Source organism: Antennarius striatus, chromosome 16, assembly GCF_040054535.1.
Source record: "Antennarius striatus isolate MH-2024 chromosome 16, ASM4005453v1, whole genome shotgun sequence".
NCBI lineage: Eukaryota > Metazoa > Chordata > Actinopteri > Lophiiformes > Antennariidae > Antennarius > Antennarius striatus.
The window spans coordinates 5,272,162-5,289,403 of NC_090791.1; the positions used below are offsets into that span (position 1 = coordinate 5,272,162).

At 39.5% G+C, this 17,242-nt stretch overlaps 1 protein-coding gene across 1 annotated transcript in view; it reads right to left on the reverse strand.

The window, feature by feature from the left end:
• Positions 1-6,196, reverse strand: part of hs3st4 (heparan sulfate (glucosamine) 3-O-sulfotransferase 4) — a 67,742-nt gene extending 61,546 nt beyond the window's left edge. Inside the window, exon 1 of the mRNA XM_068337269.1 lies at positions 5,601-6,196. Coding sequence (XP_068193370.1) covers positions 5,601-6,196 — 596 coding nt within the window. The remainder of the gene's footprint in view (positions 1-5,600) is intronic.
• Positions 6,197-17,242: the final 11,046 nt, after the last annotated feature.

The window sequence follows — 17,242 nt, forward strand, 5'->3', positions numbered from 1 at the left end:
CGTAGTTTTCAATCAGGCGACTTGCCATCGACATAAATGAGCGTTTAAGTCAACGATGCCACCAGAAGATGTGATATTGTTGGCTGATTTACTGTAACTCAAGAGTTCAGTTTGACTTTCTTACATGTAGGATTATTTGAAAGATGTGGGTATTTGTATGTAGGAACATTATGTGGCAAATCATCGAAGCACTCACACACAGGCACAGGAGGCTACAAACACAGCTATATACATCTTTATGCATCACAGCCACATTGATTGTTGATGAATTCCACACATACATTCAGATCACATCTGTGTTTCTGCATCAATTCAAGCCATAAGTCATCCAATGACGAGCAGTTCAACTTCCCAGCTCTGACAGATTCTGATTCCAGGTTTTTCAGAGCTAGATGTTAGTAACACATGAAAATAAATATATTTTTCATTTCTTTGAATGACAGCCTTCACTCACTAGAAAGGTGCTTAAGAATTAGAAAGACTTAAATACACAGTAATTACGTAATTCCTCTATCACAAGGCATGTCTCTCAGCACAAGTGCTTCATACCAGAATCTTTCAGCAAGAAAGTCATTGCAACTCTTTGTGAAAAGGCCGACATAACTCCCACTCCCACTTGTCTGACCATCCAGTTCACACATCAATGCAAAATCCGAATCCCATTGAGCCACAGCTGATGAGAAACCTCCTGCCTTCTGCTCTAATGTTTGAAGTAGTCACAAGAGCTTTTCAATAGGAATTGTAAAAGGGACAATCAGACTTTTCAATATGGGATTGTCTTTTACAATGTGATTGAATGATACTCTCACGGTTAATCTGGAATCTCACTCAAATGTCAAGAGCTCTATTTTTTCCCCCTTTAGTCAGCTGAAAGATTAACCATTTAGAAAAATAAAAATGTTAACACAAATCAACTTTAAATGATCCCTTCCTGTTTTTTCTATCTCGGGCAGAATTTCAGTATTTTTAAATTGTAGTTGTTTTTTATAGGGTTTTTCCTTTTTTGGTGTTCCTTTCAAACTCTAGCTATTTGTTCAATCTGATGTAAATGACATGTGTAGTTTTTGCAAAAATGCCAAGCGCTCAACCTCACTGATAAGACCTCATTAGGCCAGTCCTTAAGTAATGTGGATTCCTCCCGAGAATGCAAGCCTACCTCAGACATAAATTCTGACGTATGATCGATAATCAGTCGCATTCTTCAGCGCAAATTTATGAGGCCCATTATCCACATTCCACCAAAGTATGCAAACACTGGCACAGAGCTAGAGTAACATTTTGTGCAATGGTCATCAGGCATCAAACGTTTCCTATTCCAGGTTGAGGCATACTCAAGAGAACACATGAGTTAAATCCTCACATTGGTGGCTCAGCCTCTTTACTCAGAAATAGAGGCAACATTAGATGCGCCAGTTGGCTGTTGAAAGTCCTCTGTGTACGGTAATGATGGCACTACATTGCTAATTGCTTGTTCAAGTAAACCCAAAAGACAGAGGAGAAACTGTCCAAGAGTGCTCAAAATAGGAAAGCTCCACCAATCACCAATCTGGGCCCGTTTATAGAGGTTCACCAAAGACCCACATCGAAAGTCGGATCCTGATGTGAATATTAGGTTTGTGTTGAATTTGTGCAAATTTGTTTGTAGGTCTCAAACTCTGCTTACACAGTCAACATCTCCACATCCAGAAGTGATCCTTGTGAGAAATAGCCTAGAAATGATGCTATCATCCAGGAAATAGTCCTGTCCTGTTCTCTTCAGGAATAAGAAAGCTGTTTGATATATGTTAACTTTAACACCTTTAGTTACTCATACAGCGCATAAAAGCTGTAGCTGCTAACTTATCAGGAAAGGATCTGAATCTGTAGGAACAACTTTGTACTATTTAGAAAACAAACAAACATGCATGTTACATAACGTGAGAAGAAGTAATTGAATATTTTATGACATGGTTTTGGTTCTTCTGCTTTACCTTATTATTTGTGTTTATTCTCTCATTTATTGATTGCAGATTGAAACAATTACAATTAAGATAACATATTTGTGAAGAGTCAAACTTCCAAGAAAAAGATTTTATTTGTTTGTTTCGGAATAACTTGAATCCTGATGAAGTGAATCAGTGATGACTGGCTTTTCCAGTAAATGTACCCCCAGTTTGTTGTGTATTATAAATGAACAAATTCCCACTGTCTGCTACAGCGAGGGAACATGGTGGCTGTAGAATAGGAGGGAGCGTTTACTGCTGCCATATTTAAAGAGCTTACATTTCCCTTTTTCCACTGGGTTCCTCATATCTGACCACATCACACATTTGCTAGGACCATGATGATTTCACTGGCAGAACTTTATTGTTATGACTATTTTCCAAAGTCACAGGAGAGTGGTAATAAAGAGCGTTCACTGTACAGACTGTATTTCTTAATGATTTGTTTAAAGCAGATAATAAGCAGGACTAACAAATATTTCTTATAGTGCAATTTTTTTTTTTTTTTTACCATCTAACTCTGTTTATTCTTCCACAGTCTTATTCAAGCGGACTAACGCTACCATTGCCCTTGGTAACCCAGCTGACCCGGGCAATTGCTCCAGGCAAGTCTTAACAAACACACCTTGTATTCTCTCAGTTTCTTTAATTCAAAGCAAACACAAGTGGTCTGTCATTCCTCCTGCTTTCCTTCTTCCGGAGCATTACCAAATAAAGTATAAAGAAGATGAAAATAATTTGACTTAATGCACATATAAGGCAAGCTTGCTACAATTGAGTCCATGGGCTGAAAAATAGACCGAACAAGCATTTGATCACATGTAAGTGCTCGTAAGGCGCCTTCACTTAGTCTACCGTGTCCATCATTATGTAGAGCAGGTGTTCCTGAGACAGGCCCGAATTTATGAAAGGCATTTTGGTCTTGTTTAATTACACCACGGTTGCAAAATATCTGTAATTGATCATAATTTCCCTTCCATTAAGTGCACATTAGCCAGAATATTGGGTACAGGGAAGAGAGATGCAGTATAATGCATCATTTAGAAGCGAACAAACAAACGTGTCGTCAATGTCTGAAATAGTTTCTCCTCTGGTGATTTTTTTTCTCTTCACTTTGTAACCACTGGCGCAAAATTCCTCCTTTGGCACAGGACTAGATATAGAATTAAAGCTCCTTTATGGAATGTTTATTTATTTATTTATTTATTTTTTAGGCTGATGGACTGTAAAACACACCAGCACCTTATTATTATTTTTATAAGGGTGTCATCCTCCTGTCTAATGAGGCTTACACCGGAAGCGTGACGAAACAGCTTGCATTAACACAGACTAAATGAACAGCCAAGAGCTCCCAAGTCTATGCAGCAAGATGAAAACAGATGCTCCGCAACCCAAACACTGGTGGAAGAGACCCGTGTTTCCGCACAGAAACAGAAGGGAGTTTGAGTCAGCATCGTTTTCATCAGCTCATTGACTCCATTAGATAATCTTGAATTCCCCTGGTCAAATGTCATTATCCAAGAACAACATCCAACCATGCCACGACCAACTGACCATGAACGCATCCCTCAAATTGATTTTTTTTTTCTCTCATAAATATAGTGAAGATTAACAGACGATTCTCTGGCTAATAAACCGAGACCCAGTGTGAATGTCAACCATCACACATATCACCAAAGCGGCAGCAAACCACACAAAAGAGCTATTAGATTATATGCAATTGAAGGAAAGGGCAATGGCGGCAGCTGATGGGTTGTATGTTTTTTGTTGAGATTGATGGGAGAAAAATGACTGACCTTAGGATAAAAGTGCGATAAGTGTTGGGAGAAAATATGCTACTGGTTCTTCAGTGTGCCAGGAAGTATTTTACTAAAGAAACTCTAGAATCATAAAGAAATAATCATTTTAAATCTTCATGTAAAACCAACCAGGATGATTTGGTGGTGTCTGCATCCACAGGGACAGTCATCATAAACCTGTGAATGAGTCTCTACAAGCACGTTTATAGGAAAGATGTTTAGAAAACATAATTGAAGAAGATATGAAACCTAATCCATGTCAGATTAAATATACTCATGTGAAGGAATATTTAATCTTTAACTATGTGAGCATGTCTGTATGTATACCACAGGGATTAAAATTAATGAGCAAAGAAGCCAGTTCATGTCAGCAAATGCCATAAAAGACACGGGGAAATAACCAACGTACATTAATTATTCAATATATTTATCAGATAATTCTTCTCCGGCTGTGTGTTTGTCATTTTTAACCAGTGAATGCAGGAAGCAGCCTGAAACAGCCTGAAACAGCCTAAAACAGGAAGTGTTTCAGATTTTAACAGAAAGCTCACAAATGAGACATGAAAAATAAAACATGGTTCAGACATAAATGCTGAAAATAATCCTGATACTCTCTCTCTCTCTCTCTCTGTCTCTCTCTCTCTCTCTCTCTCTCTCTCTCTCTCTCTCTCTGTCTCTCTCTCTCTCTCTCTCTCTGTCTCTCTCTCTCTCTCTCTGTCTGTCTCTCTCTCTCTCTCTGTCTGTCTCTCTGTCTCTCTCTCTCTCTCTCTGTCTCTCTCTCTCTCTCTCTGTCTGTCTCTCTCTCTCTCTCTCTCTCTCTGTCTCTCTCTCTCTCTCTCTGTCTCTCTCTCTGTCTCTCTCTCTGTCTCTCTCTCTCTCTCTGTCTCTCTCTCTCTCTCTCTGTCTCTCACTCTGTCTCTCTCTCTCTCTCTCTCTGTCTCTCTCTCTCTCTCTCTCTCTCTCTCTCTCTCTGTCTCTCTCTCTGTCTCTCTCTCTCTCTCTCTCTCTCTGTCTCTCCCCCACCCCCTCTCTCACTCTCTCTTCAATGTGCTCAATTTTAAAATTGGGCTCATCAAATGTGAATGGAGAAGGGGACATGGAGACAACAGATTCTGTTTTATTTTAATAAATATTAAATAGATGGATGTTTTATTTGTCCAGAAAGCACACAGTACTGTTGAAAATCCTGCTATTATTTGTTTTTGAAATGTGAATTCCTTTCTTGCATGAATCTCTTTTGGAGTTTGTGTCAATGTGATTTGTTTTTTGTGAATATATGTGCTTTTAAAAGTCAAATCTCTCTCTCTCTCTCTCTCTCTATCTCTCTCTCTCTCTCTCTCTCTCTTCTCTTTCTCTCTCTCTCTCTGTTAAAAGTTCATCCAAACTTCAGCTAACTTTGTGACGTCATCCTTTGGTTTATGACACACAGACCTGCGGTGCAGTGTGATTTGTCTCCCTCAAAAGAACTGCTGCTTGAGATGGGAGAAAATATGAGAAATAAAGTGAAGATTTATCCTACCCTTGGGTCCAAACCGAATTTAAACCATAGACTATAAAGAAATACAAGAGTATCTCCTGTTATAGTCCGTTAAATTACCTGTCTCCCAGCTTCATAAATGTTCTACCAGTTTTAATGGTTTATTTCTCATCATTTCAGAGAGCCGGTGCTATAAAATCAAACGTGCAGGGACTTAAAACTTGCTTAATCAAACTAGATAAAAAAGTTAATGTGAAAAACATTTACTAGATACGATTTGTGTTGTTGTTGTTGTCGTTGTTGTTGTTGTTGTGGCGCGTAATTACAGAAAACAAAACTCACCGGTACCAGTCCAACCCCTTCTCGTAGTTCCTGTCAAAGAAATGTGGCTCATTCCCTACGGCTCTGACGTCCGGGTGCACCCTGAGAGCCTCCAGCAGGGCTCGGGTCCCCCCTTTCTTCACCCCGATGATGATGGCTTGGGGAAGTTTCTTCTCTCCGTAATCCATGGTGCAGTTCACGCTGAGTTCGCTGTCCGTGGTGCTGAATTCCTGGTGCTCCCTCTCCTGCGCGGTGGTGCGGCGCGCCGCCGCCGATCGAGTCGGAGACGCCTGGGTTCTAATCCACTCCACCGTCCTTTGTTCAGCCTCGGCATGATCCTTTACCGTGGAGTGCACGGTGGTTCTCTCAGCCTCGGAGAATTCGGTAAAGCCCTGGGAAGCGGAATAAAGTTTCTCCCTCAATGTCACAAAAGTTGCCTCCTCCGTCACCAGCCTCCCTTGGTACACGTAGGTCTCTTGCAGGGGGAACTGCAGCGAATTGTAGCAGCTCATCAAGCTATAGAACAAGTAGGTGACAGAGAGGGAGAGGGTGAACATGAATAAGATTTTCCGGGGCACTTTAGAGGTGAAAACCGAAGTGCTGGACCAAAATGCCATCTCTGATAGCAGTGATCCTCTCAAAGAAGTGGCCAGACATGTTTCCACCCCGAGTCTTGCATGGACAAAATCAACAGCAATAATCAGTCACTATCAGTGCCGCTCCAGCTAAAAAAAGCGTGAAGCTGGACCAAACCAACCCAATCCAATCCGATCGCATATTTATAAGGCGGAAAATAGATCGTTTAGATTCCGGAAGAATACCAGCTCTCTTTTCTTGAGTATCGATTTCTTATTCCAAGGCTGACAGACAATGTCACAATTTATTGGACTGAACTTGCAGATTTGAGACGCTGGAGGTCTGGCGTCCTTCCAAATGAGCAGCTTGGCTTGAACTGGACTGAGTATGATGAATGAAAGCCTGGCATTTTATGAAGAAGAGGTGGGAGAGGAAAAGTAAAACGAACAGCACGATGTTTAAACTAGGCTTTCTCTCAACAGCCACTCAGCCCGAAGTCCGGTCCAGTCTGCAACACAAGAGTGGAATCTCATCCACCTAGGCACCCCACAAATAAATCCATTCAGTCTTCCCAACAAGAAACCAACAGGCGCACAATCCTGCGCTCCTCTCTCCTTATTTACTTTTCTGGAAGAAAGTCGGCAGCCTTTGCGCAAAAGCATTCACTCTCTCCCCGCTGACTGCTGCTCGCCGTCTTTGCGCCTTCCCAGAACGGTAGGCTCCTACGACGTGCGCGTCAGCTCTGTGAGCTCATCTGAGGAGAAACACCGTGGAGCCACACAGCACAACTACTGTGTACACCCACCCACCCCCCCACGCCTCTACCCGTGCACAAGTAGGGCTCCACACGTCAGATCCACCCTCGGCTCCTGCAGTCGTGTGGAAAGCCGAATCACGTGACCGGAGTGGAGATTTAGAGCGCCAGGACGGAGATTTTTTTATTGCATTGTGAATTAGTTCATATCATAAAAGTTCATCTCGAGATTCGTTTTTATAGAGATTATTTACAGGAAGCTCATGTCTGCACTCTACTGGTTTTCTGTGGAGCACTGCACGGATCCATTTTTTATTCGATAATGTTAAAAAGAACAAGCACATCACATAAAAGGGGATCACATGAATTAAATTGGACAATTACACAGTTGTGTTCTAAATTTAAGAATGACTACAGGTGTAGTTCTCATCTATGAAAGAGAACAACAATCCACTGTTCTCCATTGCTGATGATGGAGGAGATGCTTTGGATTGTTATGCAGTAAATTGATTAAAGATAGTGCAGACCATAATTACTGATGAGAATATTCACTAGACCTTAACTTCTACACTTTGTTGCCTCAATATGGAGATCTAAAATTGCATGCTATGGAAATGTCTCCCTGTATCAAAGAAGCTCATTCATCACGCACCTCCAACGCATGGAGAGAGCCAGCACCATACCGAGTAGCGGGTCACCAATGATTTGCAATGCTTGGTTCGCATAACAGGAAGCCACTGTCTTCTCTTTTTAAACTGAGTTTGAAATTAAGAAAATATTGATGTGTTTATATATATATATATATATATATATATATATATATATATATATATATATATATATTCAAATTTATCTCCTCTGCTTGTCTGTAGACGGAACTAAAGCACAACAGTTGTATTATGAATCATAAAGTCTCCTTTTAGAATTTTGACCCCAGCAGAAATACAAGCAGGTACACATTTAAAGTGACAATTGCTCTTTTTACAATATACAATTTAAAATGTGACAACAATGTGAAAAGAGTTCTTTTGTATTGATGAACCTGTGCAGGGTTTTCCCCCAATCTGCCATTCCCTTAAAGATTTACAAGTTTCAAAGTGAGCCTCAGCTCATTTTGTTTAGCCGGCCCACAACTTCATCCTTCACTTTCCTCTCGCTGTTCTCACAGCATTGTTTTCTGCTTCGGCAGGCAGCGGCTTTCAGAGAAAATCGCTAAAATGTCACTGTAGCCCGCGCAGCTCGGAACCAAATGGCAAAAAGACTCAGTTAGAGACTAACTGCTGAACACAGTGGAGCATTTAGCTGCTGGAGAGCCTGATATTCCCCTCTGGAGCAGGTCGAGACCAAATTCAGAGCTGAATGTACGTTCATCAGATAAATTCATTCACAATTAGAAATTAATCAAATCATTGCTCAGTATTTGCTGGATGTAAGATGACATGTAAAATGGGATGACTTGTCAGTGCTCCATTAACAGCCTGTTTTGCTTCCATAAAGTGGCCACAATAATCAGTGGTTGCATTTGATTTTCTCTAACAACCATGCGCGTTACATTTATGGCCTGTTGGCTGTTAACGTTGATGGAGAGGGGCTCTTTCATCGTCGTTAAATACATCTTCCTGTCATAAGTCTTGTCGTATAATTCTTCTTCTGGTTTTAGTCTCGGCCAATATGAAATATTAAGCTATTTACAAACCAGTCCTGTCAATACGCAATACAGATGATTGGTGAGGGGGAGGAAATTGTGAACAAGTGTTTGGAGCATGGTGGCTACTGGGTGTTTGGCAGTCAAGAGAGCGTTGGAGAGTGCAGTGGGTTTGTTTGAAATTATTATATTTGTAAATTGCCACTCAGAAAAGCAGAGAGCTCTCTCTCACACAAACTCCACAGATTCTACATTCTTGCCACCGTTGGTCTTCCTACCTGTCAGAGTGAAATGTCAGAGGTTTCTGAGCATGCTCAGACCCTCTTTATGTTGCAGCAGTGTTAACAAAGCAAGGGAAGTTGTGGAACAATAGCTCCACTACTCAGTGCTATTGATAAATTATCATCAGAGCACAAGAGAAGATGCATTGACCTGTTTTTACGTTCCATTTGTTGTGTCTGCTATCTGAGCCATTCATAAATCGCTCAGACAGTGTCAGTCCCTTTGGAAGCTGAGTGCTCACATTGTCTCTATTTGCATTGACAAACAAGCAGTCACTCCGGAAGAAGGAGGTTTTTTTTTGGAAATGCAGCATAAGGTTTGGCAGACGCTTCATCAAAATGACAATTTGCTGTTAGTATCTCATATCTGACATCAAATTGTCACGTCCTGTCTTACCCTCAGTGAGCAGGACTTAATGAGATGCAAGCTAAACTAAAGGTTTGAACGCATCACGTTTTGCCTCTCCAAGTAAATCAACAGAATTTACTCGCTCCGGGTTAAGAGTTCCTCTTCCATCTGTTTGTTTCATAAATACGACTACAGAGGAGCCACTCTCATGTCAATCCAGCAGCACACACTCGGTGTTCATTACAAGAGTGTGAGCCCTGGTGATTGCAGCTTGCATTAAAATTCATTTCATGTCTAGATTGTAGTCAGATATGAATTATCCATATTACATCCATACCTGGAATTGAAAGTGTGTCTCAGCCATCCAGTGCCTCTACAGGTCCATTGCAATTAGTGTTTTCAACCCTCACAATATTCATGCAGTTAATGCAAAATTATTCTTGGTATTCGTTATAAACATCATTTCACAGGTTTCTGAAGAAGATGCAAAGCCCAGCATGTTTAAAAATAGTGAAACACACATGTATTCCTTTTATACACATGATCAGATATGTTTTTATACGTGTTTCTTAAAAGATCAACTGAATCACATTATTGAATGAGATGGTGTTGAATAGAAAACATGACAACTTTCATATCAATGTGAAGTATCTTTCAGAATTTGTGTTGCATTCAAGTACAACACAAATTCTAAAATAATGCACCCTAATATTAAAGATGTGCTATGCATCAAATTCTTGACCATAAATGCAATAACCACCCAGCCCCGCCCAGGCGTTTTTCTCCATATAGCTCGGTCACTGTGGTTCCACTTTGAGATTTGAGACTTTTAATATGAAATGACCTGATTCTGACCTCTGCCTCAGTCCGAGACTGTCTACTGGCGCTGAGACGAATGGCTATCGAGGGAAGGTTTCTGGCAGGACTGGACTGTTATAGTAGTCAGGGTAATTTAACCTGGGGTATTGTGACCAGCACCACACCCTCTTGCTCTGCAGCGATTGACATCAGAGATCCAGTTTATTATGCTATAGTCTGACAGAATATAAGACACAATTACAAATGAATAAACCTCCATAAGTTTAGATGGAACTGAAGAACTTATAAGAACCAAATGCAGTAAAAACTGCTCACTGAGAAATCACACACCGAGAATGATTCACTGATTTTCTGCACGTCTGAATGAGAGGTGGACGACACAATAAAGTGGCCTGGACAAGTTCCATTGTCATCAAAAATATATAAAATCGGGATAGCTGAACCCAGGGAATGCTCAACGCCGCAGAGCAGGCTCAGGTTCAGAGTTGTTGTCTCCGTTTAATGAAGATAAAATAGTCATGAAGAAAATGCCTGCAAGTCTTTCAGTAGGCCTTTTCTTCATTTATATCTATAAAGCATTTCTCTACAGGAAAAATGAAAGCAAGGATTCCTTATGTAACACCAGGCCATTAGTGAGCAAACTGTTAAATGATACTATATGATTTTTGAAGGTTTCATTATGGAACTAGAATGTCACTTGGTAGGGTGCATTCTCTACCAAAGTATCCAGAGTTTTTAAATATACTTAATGACAGAAGATGCTGATTTAACATCCCATGAGTCGTTGCATCCAGTTCGCACTGGTACTCTGTGAGGACTCGTCCAACCCACCCCTTCATAAAGTTTGCTTCAGAAATAGATTTAGATATTTTTTTGTGAATGCGGAACATATCAAATAATACTCCATGATAGATCATGCTCAGAGAAAATATATCCTCGATCTTGACCCGCATTAAATTGGACATCCTTTCATCCCACGAGAATGCTCCCTCAGCAAGTATTATTTATCTTTTATTTTTAAGAAGATTGATCATAAACGTCAAAAGCCATGCACATTTTTTACACATAGGCACGAGCTGAGAGATAAAACAGACACCAACCTGAGCAGAAATGTGGCATTTAAACTAAAAACACATTATGACTCGGGGCATTTTTTTGGCTTTTAATTTTTTTCATGTTTAATGTACAATTTCAGAATCAGACTTAAAAAAGCAATATTTTCAATGAAATGAGATGATTTTGAGGGAACAGTTCATGGGAATGTTCACCCTGGTTTACGCACTTGGTCATCCAATCATCTGATGCTGCTTTAAATAAAAACGGTTTCGTAGAATATGCACATATTCAGCACTTTCACTGCACAGTCACACTGTCTGCTCTTCTCATGTTGGGATTCTTGCATAGTTGCAAAGAGACTCTAAATTCCTGAGTGGGCTGTTTGAAACTAGACAATTTATCACTTTAGCCTATTATTGTTGCTAGAATGCTGCTTCTGAATTGCTGAACTTGCTACAACAACTCAGCAGGGTCAACTGTCAGAATGACTAATTCATTCTTGGATTGACAGTATTGATTTGTTTATTCTAATATTACAAATCTCAGTGGGACTCATGTTCCATTACACGGGCTGCCTGGATCAAAATTCCAAATTCCAAATACATCATAATCCATGAAGGAGGTCTAGTTTTGAAGGCTGATTCAAACGCAGCCAAGGAGACTAGCTTGTTAGCCTGAATTAGGTTTCATTCAAAACATTATGCAAAAAAATCAATTTTACTTCTGTCTATTGTGTAACAGCGCATCAAGGTGGTGGTTTTAAGGCCAACTCACAGGCAATTATCTGTGTGATCTAAAGTCAACAGACAACAACCATCAAGTTGTCTCACTTGCCTGCGAACCAGCTCATTTGTGAGAGGAAAGTCAGCGTCAAACCTGTCGTCTTCTGAAAGATACATCTTTATTGATGTGGAACTGGAACGCAGCCCATCTACCTCATCATGTCTGCTGAACGGCCTCAGATTGACTTATCTCCAGCTAGAATTCTGTGTTTTATTATCAGATGAACTATGAAAAGTTCTGTATTGAAGTACAGATTTTTTTAATCTATTTTTTATGACAGGACTGCTTCTGTAAATATTACAAGACTTTGTAATAAGTAGTAGTGAAAAGTCTCTTATTTATTGGGTTGATAAAATATGCATTTATTTTTTGCATAAAACATACTGTATAATACATATAAATGAGGCCTCCGTGATTTAATAGAACTGGATTGTTTAATCACCATGTTTAGTGTTTTAGAAGAGCGTTGGTGTTCATTCATTCATTCATCATCTGAACCGCTTTATACACAAAGTGGGTCACGGGGAGTTAGTGTTAGTATATTTTATTAATTTGAGTTTGTTTTTGAAGACACCACATTAATGAAACCTTGTGTCAAATTCTTAATTAATTCCTTCTACTTTTTCTATTTTTTTCAATGTGAAAATTAAGTTTTGTTTGCTAGCTTGTCTTTTTTTCAAAGATCACTTTACAATCATTGTGCATTCTTTTCTTTCTTTCTTTTCACAATTTCCCTTCATCTCTTTTGGTTAAATTATAACTGCCAAAACTTTATTTTTATTTTTCACTTACTGTACTTATGGAATTCATTCAAAGGTCAATGAATACAATAAAAAAAAAAGCGCTGGTGTCCATTTCAACAGTACAGTACCACACAACATGATACATCCTGTAATATAATAATTTTTGCAGTGAGACTCTGAATGTGGATTTATATTTTAAATTATTAGTTTTAGTACTGCAACATCAGAACAAAAAGTCTATTAGTCCCGTAACAAACAAATGACTCTGCTTTTAATAGCATTCCTGATTCTCATCGCGATTTGCTGTGGCTATGTTTACTCCCCTGTTTTCAAATGGCTGCAGTGTCAATGCTTCGTTGAAATGATAGATACTATCCTTTACCTGATCAATAATTCTGCCTCACTCCAATGTTGTCCAAGCTGCCACACTGCTGACTAATTAGATGATAAAAAGTGATGGATGTGTATTAAATTCTGCTGGCCCTTAAGAGAACTCCTCTGGGCTTTGTCCCATTTCCAGCTGACCTTTCAAATCCTAACTTTATTGTACGTGGATGCGGTTACATCAATTTGTTGGGTATTTGTGATGCAGCAATTTGCTGGTAGTACAATGGTGACACACAGTAGCACACGCACACACAATGTATGTATATGTATGTATATATGTATATGTATATATATATATATATATATATATATATATATGTGTGTGTGTGTATAATATATATAAAAGAGTGATCGATGGGAGAATAGAGACATGCAAATAATGACAATACTTTGTATTAAATCCCACTTGTGAATTGGTTGTAAGTTCAAAAGTCAGTCGACCACTACTGGAAAAAGTGTAAATCAAGACTTCTCTGAAGTCATTTAATTTGCGCATCACTAACAAAAAGAGGAGCCACATTTTTTAACATTCCATAGCTGCAAATTAAGAAAATATTATATTTATTTCATGTACAGAAATTAAAGCTGAATCGTATATCTCACGCCAATGTTAGAAGCTTTTTTTAAATTCCCAACGCACAAAATGACCAATGCCCTGCTGCAAAAACTAATCCTCAACTCCTCCAAATCTTCTACTCCTTTCTCAGCTGCTGAGTGAAACACAAGGCAAGAAAAACAATCCAAGAACCATTCTTTTGTTTTTGTATGCATAAAAAGTGCAATAAGACTAAACGTATGTATCTTATATTCAATGATACCAAATGTGACATACATGGATGTCACTGCTTCGGAATATTTAGATGAAATGTTTGCTGAAAATGCATCATTTTCTCCCTTTTTCTTATATTTTTATGTGTATTTGGAATATATCCACTCCTTTTTTTACATTTTTTTTTGCTATCCGTTGTGTCAGTGTGCTTCTTCTGGGTTTTGATGTCTGACTGATGCAACATTTGGCTTGCTGCGTTTTTTTTCTTTTAAATGTGTCGGCGTGCAGCCAAATAATGGAGTGAAATTAGAGTACCGCTGAAAATGTTCTATTGGAAGCATCATTACAGAAAAAAAGCAACATCTTGAATGTGTTTCTTTTGGAGCTGGCCTAAAATTCACTTTCCTCTAATGACCTATAACTGGAAATGCCTAGAATTGATGACATCCATTTGCCCTTTCCACAAAATGTACTTTGGAAGTCAGTCTTACCTATAATGTCCTCCATTGAGTTCCTGAGAAAACTCACTTTTCCCAAGGCTCTACTGTGACCTGAACTCGCGGCGTATGAAGCGAGGCGCCCATGGACAGCAGGCCCCTTCCTGGGTCCCTGTTCCTGACTTAGCAAGATGTCCCCTGGTGCCTCCAGGTGTGGTTCCCTCTGCATAATTAAGGTGGGATCTGCCAGGCCTTCTGGGCCAGGGTCATTCATCAACTGGATCACCCACAAGATTAATGCATGTTTGCTGCAGCGCTCCAATGGATTGCTGCCACTTGCTGAGATCATTAGCGCTGGCCTCCATAAGACTGCAGAAGGCTCAGATCAGCGAACGGAGATATTTGCAGCTTTGCATACTAAATGACTAGTCCATCATTGCCTAATTAACAGATTATTGGGAACACTCGTGTCCAGTACATCGGACAGTAAACCATAACTGAAGTCCAAACGAGATAGATTAGGTCCACCTGCTTACTAGCAAAATGCCAAGTAATGAAATGCTGACAAAAGTAAGCTGAAAGCAGGATGAGCAGGTATTGCATCATTACACAGCATATAATCCCCCAAGGAGTCACTCACGTTGTTTAATGACTCAGTTTTAACAGCGTAAGGAGATAAGATTACAGTATTTTGCCATTCAAACCTACTCAAACAAGTCTTGTTTGATCCGTGTGTTGAATGTAATCCACGTGAATGTAAGTCCAGTTGACTTTATTCAACAGAAATGTAATTGAACATTGATCCAGCAGATAATCATTTGTTGAAACATTTCAAAGACATACAGTTATTTGAACAAAGCAGTGATGTGCAGTGAGGTTCATGGCTGGTGAGGCACTCACTTCATAATAATCGGATTTACAAATATGGTGAGTAAACTACAGTGTAGCTTATTCATGAGTGGGCTATTTTTAAAGTCTCATAGCAGAATTACTGTATTTGCACATACAAACTGTAACACACACATAATCACATCTGATTAAAAAAAAAAAACGCTGTTATGTTGTTACGTACATGTTTGTTTATATGTTACGTTTACTTATAAATGACGTCCACGCACCACTCCTTCTGAACAAAAGCAGCGCAAAAATTTTGAGTTGAGATATGTAATCCTCCATTTTTATAGTAAGGCAAGATGAGCAGAAAACAAATGAATGGCTGCTCTTGACTGTAGATCGTAGTTTACTGTCACTTCTTCTACGGCCGAATCCCACCAGCGCCCCCTAACATGAGACAGGAGAACTGCGTGCCTCACTTTGTGCCTTTTCCCAGCTGTTTCAGGATAGCTCAACTCAAGACGTCGCACACATGCAGCAGTTAACAGAAAAACAGAGAAAAACATAGAGAGATTGCATTATGGTCTCACTGTATAGCATGCCAGCACATTGCAATATCCATGGGTGAGGCTATACTGGCTAGTCCCTCACCGCAGGTCTCTTTTCAGTATTTCAGCGGTAAATGCGAAAACTCAGCAATTATGGGAAGAAACGATCTAAAAATTGGTGACGTTAAATGGAAAATAACTTTATAATACACATCACTGGATAAATATAACCATTTCATTTATTCCTTCCATTTTCCATTGAGACTGTACCTCACCTGCCTCCCTTGACCGCACGTCACTGGAACAAGGCCATGGTGGTGCTATTAGACTGTACAAATATTCCCTGCCTCACCTTCTCACAGGAATGTTAAGATATTTTTTTAATGATGTTTGCATGAACAATACGTAGAGAAACATTAGCATTTGTTTTGAACCATATTTGTGTCCAAAAGATAAGTCTGCTAATCACCTTCTTTTGTCAACTCCTGACAAGTAATCGCATAGGCTCCTTGACACTACAAGGAATCTCAAAAATGCTATGTACCATGAATACTCGATTTATCTCATCATCACTGGTTGCTGTCTAGGAAAAATGGTGGAAAGGGGAGGGGCTTTTTAAGCTCATAAAAAATGACAGCCCATGGAAGGTAAGAATGACAACAGCACATAAATATAAGTAGCAACAAAGTGCAATATAAACAACATTGAACCCTTAATTTATCATATAAAAAAGCCTGTAGCAATGTGTGAAAGTGATTTGTGGTCCCAAAATCAAAGTGCATTGAGGCAGTGTCTGAAGTATGGAGGAATGTAATTTGTGTTATACATTGGACTCTCTCCTAAATGCTATATTATCACTAGCATTGCAGGTAGGCATGGTTGATTTCATGAGATGTGCGTGGAAAGGAATCAGCCAGCTCGACAAAAACATAGTTAAAGTAGTTCCCTCTTTACTCTGCGAAGTGGAACAGAAACACCAAACATGGATCTCATTATTCCCAACAGCCGTACACTGTTTTCACATTGCCATTTGATAGATTGCAATTTAGTATTGATTATAACTATTCAAATAACTTGGAAAATACATGAACCTCGTATTTGTAGTAGATTTTGCTCAAGAAAAAATAGTCATGCAAATGAAACACAGAACAAGGCTTTCATTCAAAGAGACTGATAATGAGTGTGATAAACCTCAACAGGAACTCAGACTAGAAATATAATATGATTATAACTTTATGCCAAAACAACAGTTTAAATATGTCAAAATGAAAAAAACTCAAGAGGAACCTCCACTTGTTGTTTAAACCATTGTGCAGTTTCATATTGAGAGGAGAAGAGAAGAGTAGGGTGGGGAAGGGAGGGGTGAGCATGGCTTTTCTGGCTGTAAGCCTCCCTGTATATGAGGCTTGTTTTTCATTGACTGTGTCAGGAATCAAGAGGGCTAATCCCTCAGAGACTTCAGATGAAAGTTTCAAAAGAAATAATGAAACGCATACTGCCTGAGGGTGCATATCAGGGTGAACATACAGCAAGCTGGAGAGAACAGCAGCGGCGCACGACAAGCAGCAAAGGAAGAACATAACAGCTTCCCTTGCTTCCACCCCCACCAGTCTAACTATAAATCACATATTCTGTCTCCAAGATATAAACAAATACGCAGCAGAGCACATCAGAAACTTGGC